This window comes from Entelurus aequoreus, linkage group LG14 (genome assembly GCF_033978785.1).
Source record: "Entelurus aequoreus isolate RoL-2023_Sb linkage group LG14, RoL_Eaeq_v1.1, whole genome shotgun sequence".
Classification (NCBI taxonomy): domain Eukaryota; kingdom Metazoa; phylum Chordata; class Actinopteri; order Syngnathiformes; family Syngnathidae; genus Entelurus; species Entelurus aequoreus.
The window spans coordinates 29,242,792-29,267,657 of NC_084744.1; the positions used below are offsets into that span (position 1 = coordinate 29,242,792).

At 40.8% G+C, this 24,866-nt stretch overlaps 2 protein-coding genes across 4 annotated transcripts in view; both read left to right on the plus strand.

Moving 5' to 3' along the window:
* The window catches only part of LOC133664708 (zinc finger protein OZF-like), a 24,415-nt gene extending 434 nt beyond the window's left edge, over positions 1–23,981 (plus strand). Inside the window, exons 2-5 of the mRNA XM_062069553.1 lie at positions 10–93; positions 402–452; positions 1,106–1,318; positions 20,644–23,981. Of these exons, the coding sequence (XP_061925537.1) occupies positions 10–93; positions 402–452; positions 1,106–1,318; positions 20,644–21,770 (1,475 nt within the window). The 3' untranslated portion in view covers positions 21,771–23,981. The remainder of the gene's footprint in view (positions 1–9; positions 94–401; positions 453–1,105; positions 1,319–20,643) is intronic.
* Positions 1–24,866, plus strand: part of si:dkey-15h8.17 (uncharacterized protein LOC100034454 homolog) — a 103,924-nt gene that overhangs the window by 30,024 nt on the left and 49,034 nt on the right. The window lies entirely within an intron of this gene.

Sequence of the window (24,866 nt, forward strand, 5' to 3'; positions counted from 1 at the left end):
TTCTATTAGAAAAAACACAAAAAACAGTTGAACACCGCGCTGAAATTCACTCTCCACCGAGGAACATTCTATCAGATCCTCAACCCGTCTTGCGTAAGTACCGATTTACTTTTAATTTATTTATTTCATTACCTCCGATTTACAATGTTATTGGTATATGTTGTTAGACGAGGGTATTTCGGAGGATGATCAAAATATATATACGTAAATTTCTCCCCATTTATTAAATACTTGATTTAATACTTTAATTTAGTTTTACTAGTTGACACTGAAGTAAGGGATGAAGAACTTTGCCTGATTGATCTTACAAAGTTGGAAAATGACACTCGGGGTGACTTTTGTTTCGGTTTAGACTATTTAATTGTTTAATAATAAGTGTATTAATTATTTTTGTTTTATAGAAGGAATGTTGGAAGATCCTGACGTGATCACCTTTTCACAATTGCAGTTTGGTGAGTCAAATGATTCTCATTTTACAAGCACGAGTAACGATGGAGAAAAAAAACATACTATATTCAGTATATACCGTATTTTTCGGAGTATAAGTCGCTCCGGAGTATAAGTCGCACCGGCCGAAAATGCATAATAAAGAAGAAAAAAACATATATAAGTCGCACTGGAGTATAAGTCGCATTTTTTGTGGAAATGTATTTGATAAAAGCCAACACCAAGAATAGACATTTGAAAGGCAATTTAAAATAAATAAAGAATAGTGAACAACAGGCTGAATAAGTGTACGTTATATGACGCATAAATAACCAACTGGTATGTTAACGTAACATATTATGGTAAGAGTCATTCAAATAACTATAACATATAGAACATGCTATACGTTTACCAAACAATCTGTCACTCCTAATCGCTAAATCCCATGAAATCTTATACGTCTAGTCTCTTACGTGAATGAGATAAATAATATTATTTGATATTTTACGCTAATGTGTTCATAATTTCACACATAAGTCGCTCCTGAGTATAAGTCGCACCCCCGGCCAAACTATGAAAACAACTGCGACTTATAGTCCGAAAAATACGGTACTTAAAGATTTTCCCTTCACACCTCCGACCCGCTGGATTCCCTTAACAAAGCGGTCCTCTTCAACAGCCGGCAGAGAGAGTCTTCACCCGGCCATTCAAACCCACGACAGGACCGTCTCCCCCTCCGCAGCACCCGAGGACAAAGCTTTCCTCCCGCCAAAGAGCCCAGACGCTGAATCCTTGCTCCGAGAATCGGCTCCAGACCGGGACCTCATATCCCAACCCGAGACCGAAAACGATGCAGAATCTCGGCATACATGTCATACATGCACCCGCTGCTGTAAGTTTTTGTTTTCTGTAAGCTTTTTAAGATTCTCCAGAGCTTTAAGGCGGTCCTCACACTTACCCGTCTTCCGCTCAAAGGAATTTAGAGGCCTACTGAAAGCCACTACTACCAACCACGCAGTCTGATAGTTTATATATCAATGATGAAATCTTAACATTGCAACACATGCCAATAAAGTGCAATTTTTAAATTCCCGCCACACTTCCGGTTGAAAAACTCCTTTGGATATGATTTATGCGCGTGACGTCACAAAATCCACGGAAGTGGTTGTACCCCATCGACCCGATACAAAAACCTCTTGTTTTCTTCGACAAAATTCCACAGTATTCTGGACATCTGTGTTGGTGAATCTTTTGCAATTTGTTTAATGAACAATGGAGGCTGCAAAGAAGAACGTTGTAGGTGGGATCGATCGGTGTATTAGCGGCTAAGTACAATACTTACAGCAACACAACAAGGACTACTTACTACGCCTAGCCGATGCTTGCCGCCAAACCCACGGGTGAAGTCCTTCGTCGCGCCGTCGATCGCTGGAACGCAGGTGAGCACGGCTGTTGATGGGAAGATGAGGGCTGGCTGGTGTAGGTGGAGCGCTAATGTTTTTATCATAGTTCTGTGAGGTCCGGTTGCTAAGTTGCTAAATTAGCCTTAGCGTCGTTAGCAACAGCATTGTTAAGCCTTACCAGGCTGAGAATTTTTAACCGTGTAGTTACATGTACATGGTTTAATAGTATTGTTGGTCTTCTGTCTATCCTTCCAGTCAGGGGTTTATTTCTTTTGTTTCTATCTTCATTTGAGAACGATGCTATCATGTTAGCTCAGTAGCTAAGTGTGTCACCGATGTATTGTCGTGGAGATAAAAGTCACTTTAAATGTCCATTTCGCGTGCTCGGCTCTCATTTTCAAGAGGATATAGTATCCGAGGTGGTTTAAAATACAAATCCGTGATCCACAATAGAAAAAGGAGAGAGTGTGGAATCCAATGAGCCAGCTTGTACCTAAGTTACGGTCAGAGTGAAAAAAGATACGTCCATCACTGCCTCTCTAGTCCTTCACTGTAATGTTCCTCATCTACGAATCTTTCATCCTCGCTCAAATTAATGGGGTAATCGTCGCTTTGTCGCTCCGAATCTCTCGCTCCATTGTAAACAACGGGGAATTGTGAGGAATACTAGCTCCTGTGACGTCACGCTACTTCCGGTACAGACAAGGCTTTTTTTATCAGCGAGCAAAAGTTGCGAACTTTATCGTCGATGTTCTCTACTAAATCCTTTCAGCAAAAATATGGCAATATCGCGAAATGATCAAGTATGACACATAGAATGGAAAAAAATTCATTTCAGTAGGCCTTTAGCGCTCAGGGAAGTAGGCGGGAGCGGATTCCGGATGTGGGGGTTAAAGTCGTTCATATTTTTCTACCCGCAGGCGATAGACGGGGGAGAAGGAGGATTCGTCGAGAGCAGAGGGAGAGGATTAAACAACACTTCCGGAGACTGGCTCAGACCTTCAGGATGATGGCAGACAATGTTTGATATCGAAATGGAAGGTGAAAGGGATGTAGTTTTGGCCGATTTAGAAGAGGCTGTTAGAGAATTGGATAGAATAGTAGAGGAAAGGGTCGTAGTCCCGCCCGAATTAGACTAGGCTGTCAGAGAAATAGAAAATGAAAACGTTTCTAATCGTCATTTAGAATCAAATAACGAGGCAGATTCTGAATTAGACTTTTTCCAACCTTTTCAAAATGCGCTTGATCATTTAGAATCAAGTAACCAGACAGAATGTGACGACAATTTCCAACCTTTACAAGATACCCTTGATCATTTAGACGCGAGTAACCAGACAGAATGTGAATCAGACTATGTCCAATCTTTGCAAGATGCTCTTAAAGGCCTACTGAAACCCACTACTACCGACCACGCAGTCTGATAGTTTATATATCAATGATGAAATCTTAACATTATAACACATGCCAATACGGCCGGGTTAACTTATAAAGTGACATTTTAAATTTGCCGCTAAACTTCCGGTTCGAAACGCCTCTGAGGATGACGTATGCGCGTGACGTAGACCGGCGAACACGGGTATGCCTTCCACATTGAAGCCAATACGAAAAAGCTCTGTTTTCATTTCATAATTCCACAGTATTCTGGACATCTGTGTTCGTGAATCTGTTTCAATCATGTTCATTGCATTATGGAGAAGGAAGCCGAGCAAGCAAAGAAGAAAGTTGTCGGTGCGAAATGGACGTATTTTTCGAACGTAGTCAGCCACAACAGTACACAGCCGGCGCTTCTTTGTTTACATTCCCGAAAGATGCAGTCAAGATGGAAGAACTCGGATAACAGAGACTCTAACCAGGAGGACTTTGATTTGGATACACAGACGCCTGTAGAGAACTGGGACAACACAGACTCTTACCAGGATTACTTTGATTTGGATGACAAAGACGCAGACGTGCTACTGTGAGTATGCAGCTTTGGCTTTTTTTTGCGTATGTACGTAACTTTTTTAAAATATATAAGCTTTATGAACCTTGGGTTAGGTGAATGGTCTTTTGGGCTGAGTGATTGTGTGTGTTGATCAGGTGTTTGAATTGTATTGGCGTGTTCTATGGAGCTAGGAGCTAGCAGAGGAGCTAGGAGCTAGCATAACAAACACGCAGGTGTTATTATGCAGGATTAATTTGTGGCATATTAAATATAAGCCTGGTTGTGTTGTGGCTAATAGAGTATATATATGTCTTGTGTTTATTTACTGTTGTAGTCATTCCCAGCTGAATATCAGGTACCGTGAGTATGCAGCCTTGGCTGCTAAACATTCGATAACTTGACCGTATGTGCGCGTCACGTACGTAACTTTTTAAAAATATATAAGCTTTATGAACCTTGGGTTAGGTAAACGGTCTTTTGGGCTGAGTGATTGTGTGTGTTGATCAGGTGTTTGAATTGTATTGGCGTGTTCTATGGAGCTAGGAGCTAGCAGAGGAGCTAGGAGCTAGCATAACAAACACGCAGGTGTTTTTATGCGGGATTAATTTGTGGCATATTAAATATAAGCCTGGTTGTGCTGTGGCTAATAGAGTATATATATGTCTTGTGTTTATTTACTGTTGTAGTCATTCCCAGCTGAATATCAGGTCACCCCCGGCTCTCACAGCATCTTCCCTATCTGAATAGCTTCAACTCCCCACTAGTCCTTCACTTGCACTTTACTCATCCACAAATCTTTCATCCTCGCTCAAATTAATGGGGAAATTGTCGCTTTCTCGGTCCGAATCTCTCTCACTTCATGCGGCCATCATTGTAAACAATAGGGAACTTTGCGTATATGTTCAACTGACTACGTCACGCTACTTCCGGTAGGTGCAAGCCTGTTTTTTATCAGATACCAAAAGTTGCAATCTTTATCGTCGTTGTTCTATACTAAATCCTTTCAGCAAAAATATGGCAATATTGCGAAATGATCAAATATGACACATAGAATAGATCTGCTATCCCCGTTTAAATAAAAAAAATTCATTTCAGTAGGCCTTTAATCGTTTAACTTCAAAGGAGACCCAAAACTCACACACAAACGGAGCAGGGGGGGGAAAGAACAGCTGACTCTTGACCATTCAAATTCAAATGAGACCCGGTCACACACACAACAGACAGCCAGCCGGACACAGACGCAGCAACAGAGAGGTGGGGGCTCAAATGCCTTGAGGCGCAACGCGTTTAACAATGTAGAGTTGAAGAGTGTTTTAACTTTTCCTCAAAACAATGGTGTAACAGATTACGCCAGATTTTACCGCTGAGTCATGGGGAACCTCGAAAACCTGTCGGAAAGGGTAACTGCGGAGGCTAGACCCAACGATATCGTTCAATTAGATGGTAGCTTTTGTCTTGTTTTTTACAAAACAGTGCTGTGGTCTGCCAAGAACATGCAACATTGCGTCACAAAATGCGGCATTTTACCACGAAAACACCTGATTTTTCCACTAAAACAATGTTACAATCCAAGATATTGCAATACTTTGCTCAATAAATGCAGTTTTTTGCAATAAAATGTACATTTTGCGACAAAAATGTCATTGATTTGCAAGAAAATGAAACATGTCATAACCACCATAGATTTTTTTCTTCCAAAAAATGCAGTATTTTGGCAAGGAAACACAAAATTTGGCTACAAAAATGGAATTGTTTTGCAAGGAAAATATATATTTTCTGATAAAAACCCGAGCTTTTGTCATGCCCACCATAGGTTTTGACAAAACAATGCTCTGGCCTGCCAAGAAAACGCAACATTGCGTCACAAAATGCGGCATTTTAGCAAGAAAACGCCTGATTTTGCTATGAAAACAATGTAAGCAATCAAGAATATGCAATATTCATCCAAGATAATGCGATACTTTGCTCAAGAAATGTAATATTTTGGCATATAAACACTAGATTTTGATAGAAAAATGTAGTGGTTTTGGACGAAAATTATGTTTTCCTACAAAAACAGTAGCTTTTGTCTTGTTTTTTACAAAACAGTGCTGTGGTCTGCCAAGAACATGCAACATTGCATCACAAAATGCGGCATTTTACCACGAAAACACCTGATTTTTCCATTAAAACAATGTTACAATCCAAGATATTGCAATACTTTGCTCAATAAATGCAGTTTTTTGCAATAAAATTTACATTTTGCGACAAAAATGTCATTGATTTGCAAGAAAATGAAACATGTCATAACCACCATAGTTTTTTTCTTCCAAAAAATGCAGTATTTTGGCAAGGAAACACAAAATTTGGCTACAAAAATGGAATTGTTTTGCAAGGAAAATATATATTTTCTGATAAAAACACTAGCTTTTGTCATGACCACCATAGGTTTTGACAAAACAATGCTCTGGCCTGCCAAGAAAACGCAACATTGCGTCACAAAATGCGGCATTTTAGCAAGAAAACGCCTGATTTTGCTATGAAAACATTGTAAGCAATCAAGAATATGCAATATTCATCCAAGATAATGCAACACTTTGCTCAAGAAATTTAATATTTTGGCAACTAGATTTTGATAGAAAAATGTAGTGGTTTTGGACAAAAATTATATATTATATTTTCCTACAAAAACAGTAGCTTTTGTCATGACCACCATAGTTTTTTACAAAACAGTGCTGTGGTCTGCCAAGAAAACGCAACATTGCGTCACAAAATGCGGCATTTTAGCAAGAAAACGCCTGATTTTGCTATGAAAACAATGTAAGCAATCAAGAATATGCAATATTCATCCAAGATAATGCAATACTTTGCTCAAGAAATGTAATATTTTGGCATATAAACACTAGATTTTGATAGAAAAATGTAGTGGTTTTGGATGAAAATTATATATTATATTTTCCTTCAAAAACACAAAATGCAGCATTTTACCGTGAGAACATCAGATAGTGCCATGAAAACAATGTATCCGACCAACAATATGCAATATAATACTTAGAAAATACAGTATTTTACCATAAAATCTACCTTTTGTGAAAAAAACCTGACTGATTTGCAAGAAAATTAAACATGTCATAACCACCATATATTTCGTCTTACCAAAAAATTCAGTATTTGGGCAAAAAAAACTATATATTTGACTACAAAAATGTAATGGTTGTGCAAGGAAATTATATATTTTCCTACAAAAATGTTATGGTTTTGGAAGAAAATTATATATTTTGACAAAAACACTAAAAACATTTCATCACAAAATACTGCATTTTACCATGGAAACACCTGATTTTGCCATGAAAACAATGTTTCCATCCAAGAAATTACAATACTATTTTTTAAAATCTATATTTTGCGACACAAACTTGATTGATTAGCAAGAAAATTAAACATGTCATAACCACCATAGATTTCGTCTTCCAAAAAATTCAGTATTTGGACAATGAAACAATAGATTTGGCTAAAAAGATTTATTGGTTGTGCAAGGAAATTATATATATTTTTCTTCAAAAATGTTATGGTTTTGGAATTTTAGCACAAAATGCAACATTTTAACATGAAAACACCAGTTTAAAAAAAAAAACTCTTCATTCGGGAAAAAAGTTTAGAGTAGTGTATGACAAAAGACGTCTCTTTCCCGATGGCAAAACTTTACCTTTTGGGTATTACAGAAAGAGAGAAAATGGAAAAAGTAGACTTTGATCCTAGATTTTATACACCTTTTTCGTGCCTGATTGTAGTGCCTACCGGGTGTGGAAAGACTTTTTTTTTTTTAAATGTATATTGGAAAATTGTGAACACGTCATGAATTCTGTACCCGACAACATTGTGTGGATTTACACATCCTTTCAACCCATGTATGCTGAACTAAAAAAAATTAATAAAAAAATAAAATTTGTGGAAGGACTGCCTGATTCTTTTGAAGATGAAAACTTGTTTCCAGCCGATCAGACTCATTTGGTCATTCTGGACGATGTTATTTTTCAGGCCTGCAATCATCCCGAAGTGGTTAAAATTTTCACGCAGTATAGACATCATCTGCGATGAGGTGGCGACTTGTCCAGGGTGTACCCTGCCTTCCGCCCGATTGTAGCTGAGATCGGCTCCAGCGCCCCCCGCGACCCCGAAGGGAATAAGCGGTAGAAAATGGATGGGATGCTGTGTTTCCCATAAACTGCCAAGATACCTGTGGTGGTGGGGGCGTGGCAATGGGCGTGGTCACATGACATCATCGAGTAATTTGCATAATTTACTACAATGATATGATTTTCTCTAAAAAGGCTAAAAAAAATGTATACTTACTAATTAATAACAGTTTTGTTTTAAACGTCCATCCATCCATCCATTTTACAATATAATTACGACACTTTATGTACATACTTATATACAGATTTGAACAATAAGTTATTCACTGAAATATATTTATTAATTGTGGTTCTTACAAAAAATATATCTTATAAAATATAAAAGCTCAAATGTCTCTTAAAGCTCTGCCCCTTTAATTAGTGCATACTAAATCATTTAACTTTAGCCTACTACTACAACCATATTATTTACCAGCAACATAAAGTGAAACAGAGGCAGAGGTGTCCTGCCACAGTCAGTAACAAATAAACAGAGAACAGTAGTGGTCAAATACAAATAAGGCAACAAGAAAAGTATCCTACACTTCTTTTGTAAAGTAAATCTGAACAGCCTATATGGGCATCTACATCAACTATATGATTTCCTGAGAAGCTGGACAGGCCAAAAAAAATTTTTATTTTATTTTTATTTTTATTTGTGGCGGACGTAATTCTTTTGTAGTGGGCCGCCACAAATAAATGAATGTGTGGGAAACACTGGGATGGATATAAACATCATAGAAATATGAGCGTTATGATGCTGACCCAGAAGGTTTTTCATCAGGGTAAATTTTCACGCACAAATAGCTTAAACTGTAATTATACGATCCTGTTTAAGAACCCACGGGACAGATTGCAGATTAATGTGTTGGCTCAGCAAATGTTCCCCACACAAAAAAGTTTTTGCTTGGAAAGTTTTGCGGATGCTACTTTGGACGCTCACGGATATTTATTGGTCGACCTGACGCCTTTCTGTCCAGAACAATACAGACTGAGGTCGGGTGTGCTTCTGCATCAGTGGCCCGTTGTGTACATGCCAAAAACATAATTTGAAAAAATGTCAAAGCGTGTAAAAAGGAACGGTCCTATGTTAAAAGCTCTGTACCATGCCACGCCTCAAAAACGTCGAAAAATTCTGTGTTACGACTCCCCAGACTTTATCCAGACTGTGTGAAATCGCTTTAAACATTCTGAAGGGTAATGTGCCCTTATCTCAGTCTCAATTTGCTAAACTTAAAAAACAAAAGAAAATCATCAGACTGCTGACCGATAAAAGGACCGGACTGAAACGCAAACGCCAGACTCTGATGAAACAGTCGGGTGGTTTTCTTTTACCCTTGCTCTCTACAATTGTACCGTTTATAGGGAATCTTATCGGAGGATTGACCAGAAAAGATTGAAGATGAAAAAGGCTCAAAAATGTTTCTCCTATCCCCCCAACAATTAAATCGTCTGACTCAACCGGAGCAGACCGTCAGACACTCGGCAGAGGATGATCTGGACGCTAAAATGAGAGCCGTCTTAAACGAACCCGGAATGAATCCTCATGAAAGAATAAAAAGATGCTGAGATATCTTAGCCTGGTTAAGCAGGGGCAACGGGATGACTGTGACTTTACACAAGGATTCGAGGGGTGACCCGTGGAACGACCCGGAGGATAAACCGGGGAACACTGACCCAGGGACTGCTGGGATCTCTGAAAGGGAGTCGGAGGATGTCACGATGATCGAAGTTATGAAAAACCTCCCCCAGCGCGATCGTAACAACGCCGAGTACATTATGAAAAAATTATCCGAGAATGATAAGGGGTGGACCGCTAAAGGAGAGTTTGTTACTTATAAATGAAGTCCATGCGCCGCTGTTGTGCTGGATTAATGCACTTCCGCCGTAGAATGCACCCCCTGACGGGAGTGTTGTATCAACTAAAGCCCTCACTTAAACTTTCCACGTGCAAGATTGAGTCTATTGTAACCTATTTTTATGGGCTTTCCTCTTTGTGATGTTAATTCCTGTTACACGCTGTTATACAGTATATGCCTTGCGCTCTTATTTTGAAGGCGCTAAGAGCGGAAGTGATGACACGTTGGAGTGGAGCGGAGGTTTTTGAAAGAAGGTCAATAAAGTGGTCCTCGTGTAAGCTGGAGCCTCCGTGTTTATTATTTTGTAGTTTCATACAGTATATGCGACATTTATAAACCCTCGGTTACACTATTTAAAAAAGTTATTTAATAAGAAGCCTAAAAGTGCAAAAACAATAATGTTCGTGCTGGAGGAGTTGTGAATGACCGCAGGGCCACAACATTAGGTACACCTGCAGACTGCATTCATTCACAACTCCTCCAACACGAACATTATTGTTTTTGCACTTTTTGGCTTCTTATTAAATAACTTTTTTAAATAGATTCAATCTTGCACGTGGAAAGTTTAAGTTTGGGCTTTAGTTGATATAACACTCCCGTCAGGAGGTGCATTCTACGGCGGGGGTGAATTAATCCAGCACAACAGCGGCGCATGGACTTCATTTATAAGTAAAGGTAAGACCATAATAACGTTTTTCTTTATTAAATGTGCTTTTTTGTGTGCTACAGTTTGTATGTGTAAAGTTAAAGTTAAGTTAAAGTACCAATGATTGTCACACACACACTAGGTGTTGTGAAATTTGTCCTCTGCATTTGACCCATCACTTGATCACCCCCTGGGAGGTGAGGGGAGCAGTGGGCAGCAGCGGCGCCACGCCCGGGAATAATTTTGGGTGATTTAACCCCCAATTCCAACCCTTGATGCTGAGTGCCAAGCAGGGAAGAATGCTGGTATGAGCTTTTAAACATAACCCGTTAACTGCTGCCAATCAAATGGTGAATAAGATACTCTTTAGGGTTCATATGTTTGTAAATCTGACTGTGATGAAGTCAGTGCCTCACCAGCCATGAACCTCACCGCACGTCACTGATGTCATTGTGACGCCGTGAGCTATGGTGTGGAGTGAAGCATGTTTAGCTATTCCTCGTCCTGCAGGGATGATACTTGTAAGAAACTTACTTTATTTGTTGCCATGGAGGCGAGGATTAGGGATTTAGAAGTAAATAAATAAATGATAAATGGGTTATACTTGTATAGCGCTTTTCTACCTTCAAGGTACTCAAAGCGCTTTTGACAGTATTTCCACATTCACCCATTCACACACACATTCACACACTGATGGCGGGAGCTGCCATGCAAGGCGCTAACCAGCACCCATCAGGAGCAAGGGTGAAGTGTCTTGCCCAAGGACACAACGGACGTGACTAGGATGGTAGAAGGTGGGGATTGAACTCCAGTAACCAGCAACCCTCCGATTGCTGGCACAGCCACTCTACCAACTTCGCCACGCCGTCCCTAAAACACTGCAGATGGATGTTAGCTGCTAGCTAGCTAACCATGTCTTAAAGCACCTCTTCCTGAGGGCGTTTCAGTGTTATAACTTCACCTTTATTGTACATTTTTAAGCCAAAATGTGTCCGTTCTCCCTTTTCTGTCTAAACACTGTGTCTGCTTGTAAGTACTCAGTGTGTGTGCGCTGCCGAAAGGGGTGCAACGGATAAAAAAACTCACGGTTCGGATCGTTTCTCGGATCAGCAAAAAAAAAAAAAGACAAGACAAATAAACAGAAGTTTTGTCTTTTTGTTTATTAACACTTTTAAATTATTAAGTTAAAATATACAAAATCAACTTAAAGTGCACAAGGCATAATATCTTCTTTTTAACATGTTTCATAGACATGAAAAATGTGGCAATAACATTTAATAAAAGCCATTATTACTGGAAAAACTAATTTATTTAGATTTGAATTTATCATTTTTAAATAGTATTATTTGTATTTACCTCATCACAGTCTTCAGTGCCCTGACTGCTCCCAATCTCAGTGGTGAGGTCACTGTATGTCCTCTGGCGTAGGGCAGGGTCCATGTGAGACAGGCACTTGAACCTGGGATCCAGGGCAGTAGATCTGTGAAGGTAGTCCTGTAGAGTAGGGGGTGAAGTGTACCTGGGATTCAGGTCCTCTCTAATGGAAGTCTTGACATTTCGAATGATGGTGATGTCTTCCACACTTCGGTGGCAGGATCATTGACACAGATGGTGAAGTTTCAGTGCTCAGCAGAGATGTAACACTTTTGAGGGGTTTAAGCAACCGGAGAACCTCCTCTGTCACTCACATCATCATCAGACAGGGTGAGGATGTCTTTGACATTTGTCTTCAGGGTCTTGTGGGTCAATGCAGAGTATATACTGTAGCTGCCTGCTGCTCCAACATATCATAAGTGGACTTCCACCTTGTTGGGACATCATGTATGACCTTATGAGTAGGCAGTTTTAGCATTTCTTGCTTTGTCTTAAAGGCCTACTGAAAGCCACTACTACCGGCCACGCAGTCTGATAGTTTATATATCAATGATGAAATCTTAACATTGCAACACATGCCAATACGGCCGGGTTAACTTATAAAGTGCAATTTTAAATTTCCCACGAAACTTCCGGTTGAAAACGTCTATGTATGATGACGTTTGCGCGTGACGTCAATCGTTGAAAGGAAAGTATTCGGACGCCATTGAATCCAATACAAAAAAGCTCTGTTTTCATCTCAAAATTCCACAGTATTCTGGACATCTGTGTTGGTGAATCTTTTGCAATTTGTTTAATGAACAATGAAGACTGCAAAGAAGAAAGCTGTAGTTGGGATCGGTGTATTAGCGGCTGGCTGCAGCAACACAACCAGGAGGACTTTGAGTTGGATAGCAGACGCGCTATCCGACGCTAGCCGCCAACCGCACGGATGATCGGGTGAAGTCCTTCGTCGCACCGTCGATCGCGGGAACGCAGGTGAGCACGGGTGTTGATGAGCAGATGAGAGCTGGCTGGCGTAGGTGGATAGCTAATGTTTTTAGCATAGCTCTGTGAGGTCCCGTTGCTAAGTTAGCTTCAATGGTGTCGTTAGCAACAGCTTTGCTAACCTTCGCCAGGCTGGAAAGCATTAACCGTGCATTTACAGGTCCAGGGTTTAATAGTATTGTTGATTTTCTGTCTATCCTTCCAGTCAGGGGTTTATTTGGGACGGCGTGGCGAAGTTGGTAGGGCCAGCAATCGGAGGGTTGCTGGTTACTGGGGTTCAATCCCCACCTTCTACCATCCTAGTCACGTCCGTTGTGTCCTTGGGCAAGACACTTCACCCTTGCTCCTGATGGCTGCTGGTTAGCGCCTTGCATGGCAGCTCCCGCCATCAGTGTGTGAATGTGTGTGTGAATGGGTGAATGTGGAAATACTGTCAAAGCGCTTTGAGTACCTTGAAGGTAGAAAAGCGCTATACAAGTACAACCCATTTATCATTTATTTATTTATTTTGTTTCTATCTGCAGTTAAGCCCGATGCTATCACGTTAGCTCCGTAGCTAAAGTGTTTCGCCGATGTATTGTCGTGGAGATAAAAGTCACTGTGAATGTCCATTTCGCGTTCTCGACTCTCATTTTCAAGAGGATATAGTATCCGAGGTGGTTTAAAATACATATCCGTGATCCACAATAGAAAAAGGAGAAAGTGTGGAATCCAATGAGCCAGCTGGTACCTAAGTTATGGTCAGAGCGAAAAAAGATGCGTCCTGCACTGCACTCTAGTCCTTCACTCTCACGTACCTCATCCACAAATCTTTCATCCTCGCTCAAATTAATGGGGTAATCGTCGCTTTCTCGGTCCGAATCGCTCTCGCTGCTGGTGTAAACAATGGGGAAATGTGAGGAGCCTTTCAACCTGTGATGCCACGCTACTTCCGGTACAGGCAAGGCTTTTTTTTATCAGTGACCAAAAGTTGCTAACTTTATCGTCGGTGTTCTCTACTAAATCCTTTCAGCAAAAATATGGCAATATCGCGAAATGATCAAGTATGACACATAGAATGGATCTGCTATCCCCGTTTAAATTTAAAAAAAAAACATTTCAGTAGGCCTTTAAGCACATGAGCAGCTGTTGTGCTTGGGTGGAAGTAGGTAACCTCCTTCCTGATCATCCCAAGGAGGCGCTCCATCCTATTGACTGAGATGTGATGCCAAATTCACTACCTGTGGTCCCAGTCCTGCCTCATTCACTGCATTTATTTGATTTTTGGTATTATCACTTGTGACTGGGATATTAGTGTCTTTATCTTCCATTCCTCCACTGCTTGTGTCAGTACCTGCGCGAGGTGACTCTCGTAGAGGGGGCGTGTCTTCTCATCTACCAGTCTGCTGTGATGAAGTGAGCGCTCATCGTCACATAGTTTCCCTGGACGTCCACCAGCGCAACAGATGATACTCGGGATAGTTCATCCACAACTTTTTCCTTCTCCTGCTCATAAAGATCTGGCACAATCTTAGCGCTGAAGTGGGTGCGCGACGGGATGTCATAACGTGGCTCAAGCACTTTCAGCATGTGTTTAAAACCCTCGTTTTGCACAAGCGAATACGGCCTCATGTCTGCACCTATAAACACACCGATAGCGTTTGTGATGGCTTAGCCCGGTGTGATTGTGCAGCAAGGGGCTGCTTAAATGGCGCAGCCTTCATTTTCACTCCTGTCAGTGATGTCGCGGTCACGGTTTTATCCACTAACCTCTTTCCTTCATCATTGTATTTGACAGGGAAGCCAAAATGCTCCCTGTGGAGGGATAGTGTGATCAGCGCGCCCGCAGGAGCAAAGGTCACCGCCTCTGTCGATGGTGTTGAAGGCGGATAGGGGATAGGCATGTGCTCACTGTTAAAGACAACAGATGATTAGATTACCACGTACCACCTGTGAAATCTAATCACCTGTGACGGAAGTGGATAATTACATATATCCATATTTAAGTGTTACTTCTTTAGTTTTGTGGTCGTATTGCAAAACAGCTCCATTTTGTTCTCTTTTGAGTCTTCAAAGTGTACGGTATGGTCTGGAATGCAGGAGGCAGAGAAGAGTCCTCCCTGCTCCCTTCTCGGGCCGGCTTGAGATAACGGATACAATGGACATCTGTAGTCATTTAAGGTATAGTAAGGTGGGGGCGAGGAACAACGAAGGTGGGGGCGAGAGACGGAGGAGAGAGGGCAACGCTGGCGTAGGGAGGAAGATCGATCGTAGCTGCGCGAGTGAACGCTTCTGTACTGGATTGGTCTTTGATTGATTGATTGATTGAGACTTTTATTAGTAGGTTGCACAGTGAAGTACGTATTCCGTACAATTGACCACTAAATGGTAACACCCGAATAAGTTTTTCAACTTGTTTGAGTCGGGGTCCACTTAAATTGATTCATGATACAGATATATACTATCATATATACTATCATCATAATACAGTCATCACACAAGATAATCACATTGAATTATTTACATTATTTACAATCAGGGGTGTGGGGGGGAGGGTAGGATATGGACATCAAGTAGTAGAGAGAGAGAGAGAGAGAGAGAGAGAGAGAGAGAGAGAGAGATCAGAAGGCATAAGAAAAAGTATCTGCATTTGATTGTTTACATTTGATTATTAGCTATCCGGGGAGGGTGTTAGTTTAGAGTTGTAGCTGCCTGGAGGTGAACTTTTATTGCGGTTTTGAAGGAGGATAGAGCTGCCCTTTCTTTTATACCTGTTGGGAGCGCATTCCACATTGATGTGGCATAGAAAGACAATGAGTTAAGACCTTTGTTAGTTCGGAATCTGGGTTTAACGTGGTTAGTGGAGCTCCCCCTGGTGTTGTGGTTATGGTGGTCATTTACGTTAAGGAAGTAGTTTGACATGTACTTCGGTATCAGGGAGGTGTAGCGGATTTTATAGACTAGGCTCAGTGCAAGTTGTTTAACTCTGTCCTCCACCCTGAGCCAGCCCACTTTGGAGAAGTGGGTAGGAGTGAGGTGGGATCTGGGGTGGAGGTCTAGAAGTAACCTGACTAGCTTGTTCTGAGATGTTTGGAGTTTAGATTTGAGGGTTTTGGAGGTGCTAGGGTACCAGGAGGTGCATGTGTAATCGAAAAAGGGTTGAACGAGAGTTCCCGCCAGAATCCTCAAGGTGCTTTTGTTGACCAGAGAGGAAATTCTGTAGAGAAATCTCGCTCGTTGGTTAACCTTTTTGATTACCTTGGTTGCCATTTTATCACAGGAAAGGTTAGCCTCTAGAATGGAACCTAGGTAGGTGACCTCATCTTTCCTGGTGATAACAATGTCACCTACTTTTATGGTGAAGTCATTGACTTTCTTAAGGTTGATGTGGGACCCAAACAGGATGGATTCTGTTTTACCCAAGTGTATGGATAGCTTGTTGTCAGCGAGTCAGGTGCAACAAGCTATCCATACACTTGGGTAAAACAGAATCCATCCACCAGAATCTCACGTTTATTTTCAAAGCTTTGAAAATAAATCACAAAATACCCATTCTGTCTGGTGGTCAAATTGAACTCAGTTTATGTGTCATCAAAAGAACTTGGGAGCAGCCAGCACAACTTAATTTCTCTGGGAGGAAGATCTGCTGGGACTCAACACCTGCCAGCTGTGTCTCGCCGTCAGCACATGCCCCGCCCCTATCCGATGGTGCTCCGCCCTCAACACCATCGACAGAGGCGGTGACCTTTGCTCCTGCGGGCGCGCCGATCACACTCTCCCTCCACACTCCCATACAGGGGATTTAAATGGCGCCTCCGTAACTCTGCTCGCCATGACCACGCTGTGTGTGGACTGAACATGCGCAAACCGCGGATCACGTGTGTGCCAATCTGAAGATATTGATCCGAACGGATCAATGTTGATCCGTTGCACCACTAGCTGCCGAACATGCTCCTCTGCTCGTAAAACCAGCAATGTCACTATGTGACGACGGGGGGGTATAGTACCAAAATATGATGAATTAGTATCGCGGTACTATACTAATATCGGTGTACCGTACAACCCTATACTGTTACCTGATTGGCTGTTAGCGTTTCACTCCCACTGATCAGCGATCACCTCCTGCATTGCTCGGTTACCAGAGCCTTTGTTCATGCAGCCAACCGTCGCATTTTTTCTTGATATCAATTACGTGTCTATCACGATATGTATTGATATCGTTTTATTGCCCAGCACTAAGTTCTTTTCGCAGAGGAAAAAGTTGTACGCAAGAGTAGGGCTGGGCGATATATCGATATACTCGATATATCGTGGGTTTGTCGATTTAGAAATGGACTATATCGTGATATTCAAGTACCGTATTTTTCGGAGTATAAGTCGCTCCGGAGTATAAGTCGCACCGGCCGAAAATGCATAATAAAGAAGGAAAAAAACATATATAAGTCGCACTAGAGTATAAGTCGCATTTTTTGTGGAAATAAAAGCCAACACCAAGAATAGACATTTGAAAGGCAATTTAAAATAAATAAAGAATAGTGAACAACAGGCTGAATAAGTGTACGTTATATGAGGCATAAATAACCAACTGGTATGTTAACGTAACATATTATGGTAAGAGTCATTCAAATAACTATAACATATAGAACATGCTATACGTTTACCAAACAATCTGTCACTCCTAATCGCTAAATCCCATGAAATCTTATACGTCTAGTCTCTTACGTGAATGAGCTAAATAATATTATTTCATATTTTACGCTAATGTGTTAAAGGCCTGTCAGGTTCAAACACTGATGACATCTATTAATCAGACAAGAAGCAAGGAATCAATCAGAGACAGAGTTCAATCTAGCTCAGGGGTGGGCAATTAATTTTTACCTGGGGCCGCATGAGCAACCCGAGCACTGCTGGAGGGCCACACCGACAATATTTCTATTAAATTTTGCTTAAATTATTTTTGATATACCGTAAGATAAAAAATAAGAATATTTTCATTTAACCTAACTTATCTTTATACAAAAGCAGATGGCTTTTATTTTTAACAACTGACGCTTACACAACACTTCCTGATGTATAATACCATGCAAAAATTTCAATTTCTGTCACTTTATCCTGCATCCTCTTTGTTGTGAACGTAGCACGCATGTAAGGTGATTGGCGAAGAAGGAGGAAGCGTTGCTGTTGCAGAAATGAGGAGTGAGGATAGATGTGCGTGTGGAAAGAACGAGATAAGTTGAGCTGTGTTAGTATAGCTTGCTCAATAAAAGTTTAAAAAGAGCGTCAGACTTGGTGTGAACTTCTTCTGGACGCTACAATTGATGTCAGAAGTGGGATGAAATGCCTCCCAGTTCGCCTTGCCATCAAACCTGGGAGTCTTCATTGAGGGCGGAATTCCCCCATGGCAAGCAGCGTGAGCTGCACCTGTAGACACTGCCTCTCTCTCTCTCTCTCTCTCTCTCTCTCTGTCTCTCTCTCTCTCTCTCTCTCTCTGCGGCGAGCTCCTCACGTGGCACGTACCTCCTGATGACGTAGCAGGCTGCGCACACAATTAAGCAGTGTAGTATGCGCAAAGTTTTACTTCTGACACCAATTGTAGCGTCCAGAAGAAGTGCACACCAAGTCTGACGCTCTTTTTAAACTTTTATTGAGCAAGCTATACTAACACAGCTCAACTTATCTCATTCCTTCCACACTCACGTCTATCCTCACTCCTCATTTACGCAACTCAAGAAGACAACATCAACTTCAGCAGGTGGTTACACTATATTCTTTAAACACAGCAACATGTGTACTACAAATTAAGCACACGCCTTTACCTTTACTTGGCAGTCCATGTCTTGTTGAAAACACGCCATTCGTCATCACCTTTTCTTTTTTTAGCGTCTCGGGGATAACCGGGCGGACAGCCCATAAATAACACTTTTCAAAATAAAAGCAGCACAGTTGTATTGTGTTTTTTAAAATTTATTTTGTAATTTGTGATTGCCGCTGCGCGCACAAGCATACGTCCACACGGAAGTCATACAAATAACGCTTTTCAAAACAAAAGCAGCACCGTTGTATTGCACACTCGAGATAGATACTTTTTAAAATTTATTTTGTAATTTATGATTGGCCTCACGCGGGCCGCAGAATGCCCAGGTCTGATCTAGCTCATGAGGAGAACGCATGGAGCCGGACCCTTAGTCACACTCTGGCCCTACGCTCTAAGGTCCAGCTCTTGCGTCCCTCTTTTTATTCAGGAGTTCCACAGTCAACAATACTAAGGTCGCCTCTAAAAGGAGTGGTCACATATTTTATGCAAAGCAGGTCCAGGACGTGCGATACGTGACGGAATGTTCTGGAGGCCTTGTGATTTCGCCCCGTCACCGCTTCGTCTGCGTGTTGGAATCTTATCTTGTTGAGGTCCTTGAAGTCTCTGCCTCGTCCGCGTGCGGTCATCCCATCTTCGCTGAGGTCGGTTGAAGTCCTTGGCTGTTAGCGGGCTCAAATCGCTGGTCGCTGATAAAAAAAAGCCTTGCCTGTATCGGAAGTAGCGTGACGTCGCAGGTTGAAAGGCTCCTCACATTTCCCCATTGTTTGCACCAGCAGCGAGAGCGATTCGGACCGAGAAAGCAACGATTACCCCATTAATTTGTGCCAGGATGAAAGATTCGTGGATGAGGAACGTGAGAGTGAAGGACTAGAGTGCAGTGCAGGACGTATCTTTTTTCGCTCTGACCGTAACTTAGGTACGAGCTGGCTCATTGGATTCCACACTTTCTCCTTTTTCTATTGTGGATCACGGATTTGTATTTTAAACCACCTCGGATACTATATCCTCTTGAAAATGAGAGTCGAGAACGCGAAATGGACATTCACAGTGACTTTTATCTCCACGACAATACATCGGTGAAGCACTTTAGCTACGGAGCTAACATGATAGCATCGGGCTCAAATGCAGATAGAAACAAAAGAAATAAGCCCCTGACTGGAAGGATAGACAGAAAATCAACAATACTATTAAACCATGGACCTGTAAATACACGGTTAATGCTTTCCAGCCTGGCGAAGCTTAACAATGCTGTTGCTAACGTCGCCATTGAAGCTAACTTACCTACGGGACCTCACTGAGCTATGATAAAAACATTAGCTATCCACCTACGCCAGCCAGCCCTCATCTGCTCATCAACACCCGTGCTCACCTGCGTTCCAGCGATCGACGGAAGGACGAAGGACTTCACCCGATCATCCGTGCGGTCAGCGGCTAGCGTCGGATAGCGCGTCTGCTATCCAAGTCAAAGTCCTCCTGTTTGTGTTGCTGCAGCCAGCCGCTAATACACCGATCCCACCTACAGCTTTCTTCTTTGCAGTCTCCATTGTTCATTAAACAAATCGCAAAAGATTCACCAACACAGATGTCCAGAATACTGTGGAATTTTGAGATGAAAGCAGAGCTTTTTTGTATTGGATACAATGTGTCCGAATACTTCCGTTTCAACCATTGACGTCACGCGCATACGTCATCATACATAGACGTTTTCAACCGGAAGTTTAGCGGGAAATTTAAAATTGCACTTTATAAGTTAACCCGGCCGTATTGGCATGTGTTGCAATGTTAAGATTTCATCATTGATATATAAACTATCAGACTGCGTGGTCGGTAGTAGTGGCTTTCAGTAGGCCTTTGATGTAGACATAGAATCATCATACTGCTGCATCAAGTGTTCATTCAAGGCTAAGGCAAAATATCGAGATATATATCATGTATCGTGACATGGCCTAAAAATATTGAGATATTAATAAAAGGCCATATCGCCCAGCCCTACGCAAGAGTTTATGCTGTTACAGGACAACGCTTTATGTCTTCATGAAACCGTCATTGAAAATATGTTTGTCTTGTATCCTGCAGACATCAGGGACGAACACGGTGCCATTGAGCAGCAGAGCTGGAACTGTAGGGGGGAGCAGGAGGAGCCACAGCCCCCGCACTTTAAAGAGGAGGAAGAAGAGCGCAGCATCAGTCAGGAGGGAGAGAAGCCTGAATGGTTGGAGGAGTTCCCAGTGATTCGTGTCATTGTGAAGGGTGAAGATGATCAGGTCAAAGGTGAAAGTGAGGAGAAGAGAGAGGCGGAGCCTCCAAGCAGCAGCTCTACACAACACATGACAACAGAAGCTGATGGAGACCACTGTGGAGGATCACTCTTAGCTCCACTATCAGATACTGAGGACACGACGTCACACTTTCCTGACACTGACGATGAAGACTCTAAAGATAACGACAACAAACACTGGAAATGCTTTCGGTGCGACAAAACCTTCGGGTTCAAGAAAACTCTGATGGCACACGTGAACTCTCACGGCAACAGAAACTGGAAATGCTTTCAGTGTGGCAGAGCTTTTACCTCTAAGTCAGCTTTGGAAGAGCACATGGGAGAGAAACCGTACATCTGCTCAGTGTGTCGTCAGGCGTTCACTCAGAAGGACACTTTAAAAGCACACATGAGTACGCACAGTGAGGAGAAGCCCTTCGTTTGCTCATTTTGCGATAAAAGATTCTCCCGTAAGGGAGAGATGACAAGACACAGTAGAACACACACCGGAGAGAAGCCTTTCTGCTGTTCAGTCTGCGGCGTCGGTTTCAGACGAAGTCAACATCTGAAAATACACATGCGGATTCACACTGGGGATAAACCTTTTATCTGTTCCATCTGCAACAAAAGCTTTTATGAACGAGCAAACCTTGTACGGCACACAAGAATACACACAGGAGAGAAACCTATTTCCTGTTTAGTCTGCGGCAAAGGCTTTAACGCGAATCAAAATTTGAAAATACACATGAAAACACACACCGGAGAAAAACCTTTTACGTGCTCCAACTGCAACAAAAGCTTTAGTGAACGGACGAACCTCCTAAGACACATGAGGACACTTACTTGTAAGAAGGTTTTGAGTTGCACCGCGTGCGATGAAAGATTCGCTTACAAGTACCAGCTGAAGAAACACACGTGCGCTGGTGAGAACAGCAGCAGCAAATGAAGCTGCAGGATTTATTTCGTCACTCGATTGACATTCACAGCACCCGAGGGTCCTGTGAGATGACGCCGGCTGCTGTCAGCTCATTATTAAGAAAAAATGACCGACAGGAAGGCGAGAAACACTTTTTACAAACCCCGTTTCCATTTGAGTTGGGAAATTGTGTTAGATGTAAATATAAACGGAACACAATGATTTGCAAATCCTTTTCAACCCATATTCAGTTGAATATGCTACAAAGACAACATATTTGATGTTTAAACTGATAAACTTTTTTTTGTGTGCAAATAATCATTAACTTTAGAATCTGATGCCAGCAACACGTGACAAAGAAGTTGGGAAAGGTGGCAATAAATACTGATAAATTTGAGGAATGCTCATTAAAACACTTATTTGGAACATCCCACAGGTGGACAGGCAAATTGGGAACAGGTGGGTGCCATGATTGGGTATAAAAGTAGATTCCATGAAATGCTCAGTCATTCACAAACAAGGATGGGGCGAGGGTCACCACTTTGTCAACAAATGCGTGAGCAAATAGTTGAACAGCAGGGGCGTCACTAGCTTTCAAGGACAGGGGGGGCTTAGCCCCCAGGAGATGCACAGGATGCGAGCGAACGTAGCGCACGAGCACAAAACTTCACAAACGGCCAACAAAGACTTAGAAATTATTCATTGTTATTATTATTATTTCAGTGGTATTATTTCCAATCTGTGTTCAGTACAACAACAAACATGGGTTAGCACAGTGACATTTTGTTTACAGCATCAACAAGAAACAATGACTTGCATGATCCTTCAAGATACGCTGAAACACAATGAAAGTGGTGGCATTAGCCTCTATGTTATTCATTCACAACATAAACGCTAATGCCACCACTTTCGCTCACAATACAATAATTGTTTGTTCCCAAATATTTTGAAGTTTCACAGATTACATTTTGGGCACATATGTGACTAAAATGGTTTTAAATTCAAGCCCTGGAAATATTGCTTAATTACTTGAATTAAAGTAATATCTGGATCGGGATAATTTGGCTTGTATATAACATATATCTATATATATCTATATATATATAGATATATATATAGATATATATATATACACACTACCGTTCAAAAGTTTGGGGTCACCCAAACAATTTTGTGGAATAGCCTTCATTTCTAAGAACAAGAATGGACTGTCGAGTTTCAGATGAAAGTTCTCTTTTTCTGGCCATTTTGAGCGTTTAATTGACCCCACAAATGTGATGCTCCAGAAACTCAATCTGCTCAAAGGAAGGTCAGTTTTGTAGCTTCTGTAACGAGCTAAACTGTTTTCAGATGTGTGAACATGATTGCACAAGGGTTTTCTAATCATCAATTAGCCTTCTGAGCCAATGAGCAAACACATTGTACCATTAGAACACTGGAGTGATAGTTGCTGGAAATGGGCCTCTATACACCTATGTAGATATTGCACCAAAAACCAGACATTTGCAGCTAGAATAGTCATTTACCACATTAGCAATGTATAGAGTTTATTTCTTTAAAGTTAAGACTAGTTTAAAGTTATCTTCAATGAAAAGTACAGTGCTTTTCCTTCAAAAATAAGGACATTTCAATGTGACCCCAAACTTTTGAACGGTAGTGTGTATATATATATATATTATGGCAAGCCGTTAAGGAAATTAAATATATATGGAAGTCTGAATAGAAATTAGAAAGGTTTATATATACTGTAAATAAGAAAGACTTAAGAGTCCGTCTTCTGATCTGAAAAAGAGCCAAAGCTGTCAAAGAGCTGAGGGACCATCTTCAAAGTGCAATGCTGAAACAAATAATGCAAACAATAAAATGTAACTTCCAGGTTTTGAGATTAACATAGTCCCGTCGTCCCGGGGACGGTAAAAAAAATGCACGGGACGAAATTAAATGCTCCCCGGGACGATGGCTTTTAACCATTTTTTTTCTTTTTCTTTTTATGTATTTATTCAATTTGCATTTTATATTGAATGTCTTGGTTTTTCCTCCCTCTGAAAATCCTATGAAATGTTTAACAAGCCATCTTATAATAATACAACAGCTATTAATGAAACAATACAATAAAACAAATATATTTAATTGTGTTTTTTTCATTATTTTAACAATAGGCTAATGTATATTACTTTATACAGATTCTACAAGAAACACAAAACTTAAAAACTAAATTATTTACAATTGCAGACACAAGGTTTCGTGCAGCTTCACTCATTGTAAAGGAAGACGGAAGTCCACGCAGGAGAAAAATGACTACAAAGATGGTGTCTGGGTTTTTCTTATGTATATATATATATGTATATATATGTATATATATATATATATATTAAAATCAAATAAAACAAAAGGCTTATCGATAAGACATTTTTTATTTATTTATTTATTACAACGCCAAAATAGGCCTAACAACGCCAATGGTTGTAATTATGTAGCACTTTGAGATTTGGAATCAAATGTAAAGTAGATTACAAATACAATCTATTATATAAATAAATAATATATTTATATACAGTATATATATATATATATATATATATATATATATATATATATATATATATATATATATATATATATATATATATATATATATATATATATATATACAGTGTATATATATACACTACCGTTCAAAAGTTTGGGGTCACATTGAAATGTCCTTATTTTTGAAGGAAAAGCACTACTTTTCAATGAAGATAACTTTAAACTAGTCTTAACTTTAAAGAAATACACTCTATACATTGCTAATGTGGTAAATGACTATTCTAGCTGCAAATGTCTGGTTTTTGGTGCAATATCTACATAGGTGTATAGAGGCCCATTTCCAGCAACTATCACTGCAGTGTTCTAATGGTACAATGTGTTTGCTCATTGGCTCAGAAGGCTAATTGATGATTAGAAAACCCTTGTGCAATCATGTTCACACATCTGAAAACCGTTTAGCTCGTTACAGAAGCTACAAAACTGACCTTCCTTTGAGCAGATTGGGTTTCTGGAGCATCACATTTGTGGGGTCAATTAAACGCTCAAAATGGCCAGAAAAAGAGAACTTTCATCTGAAACTCGACAGTCTATTCTTGT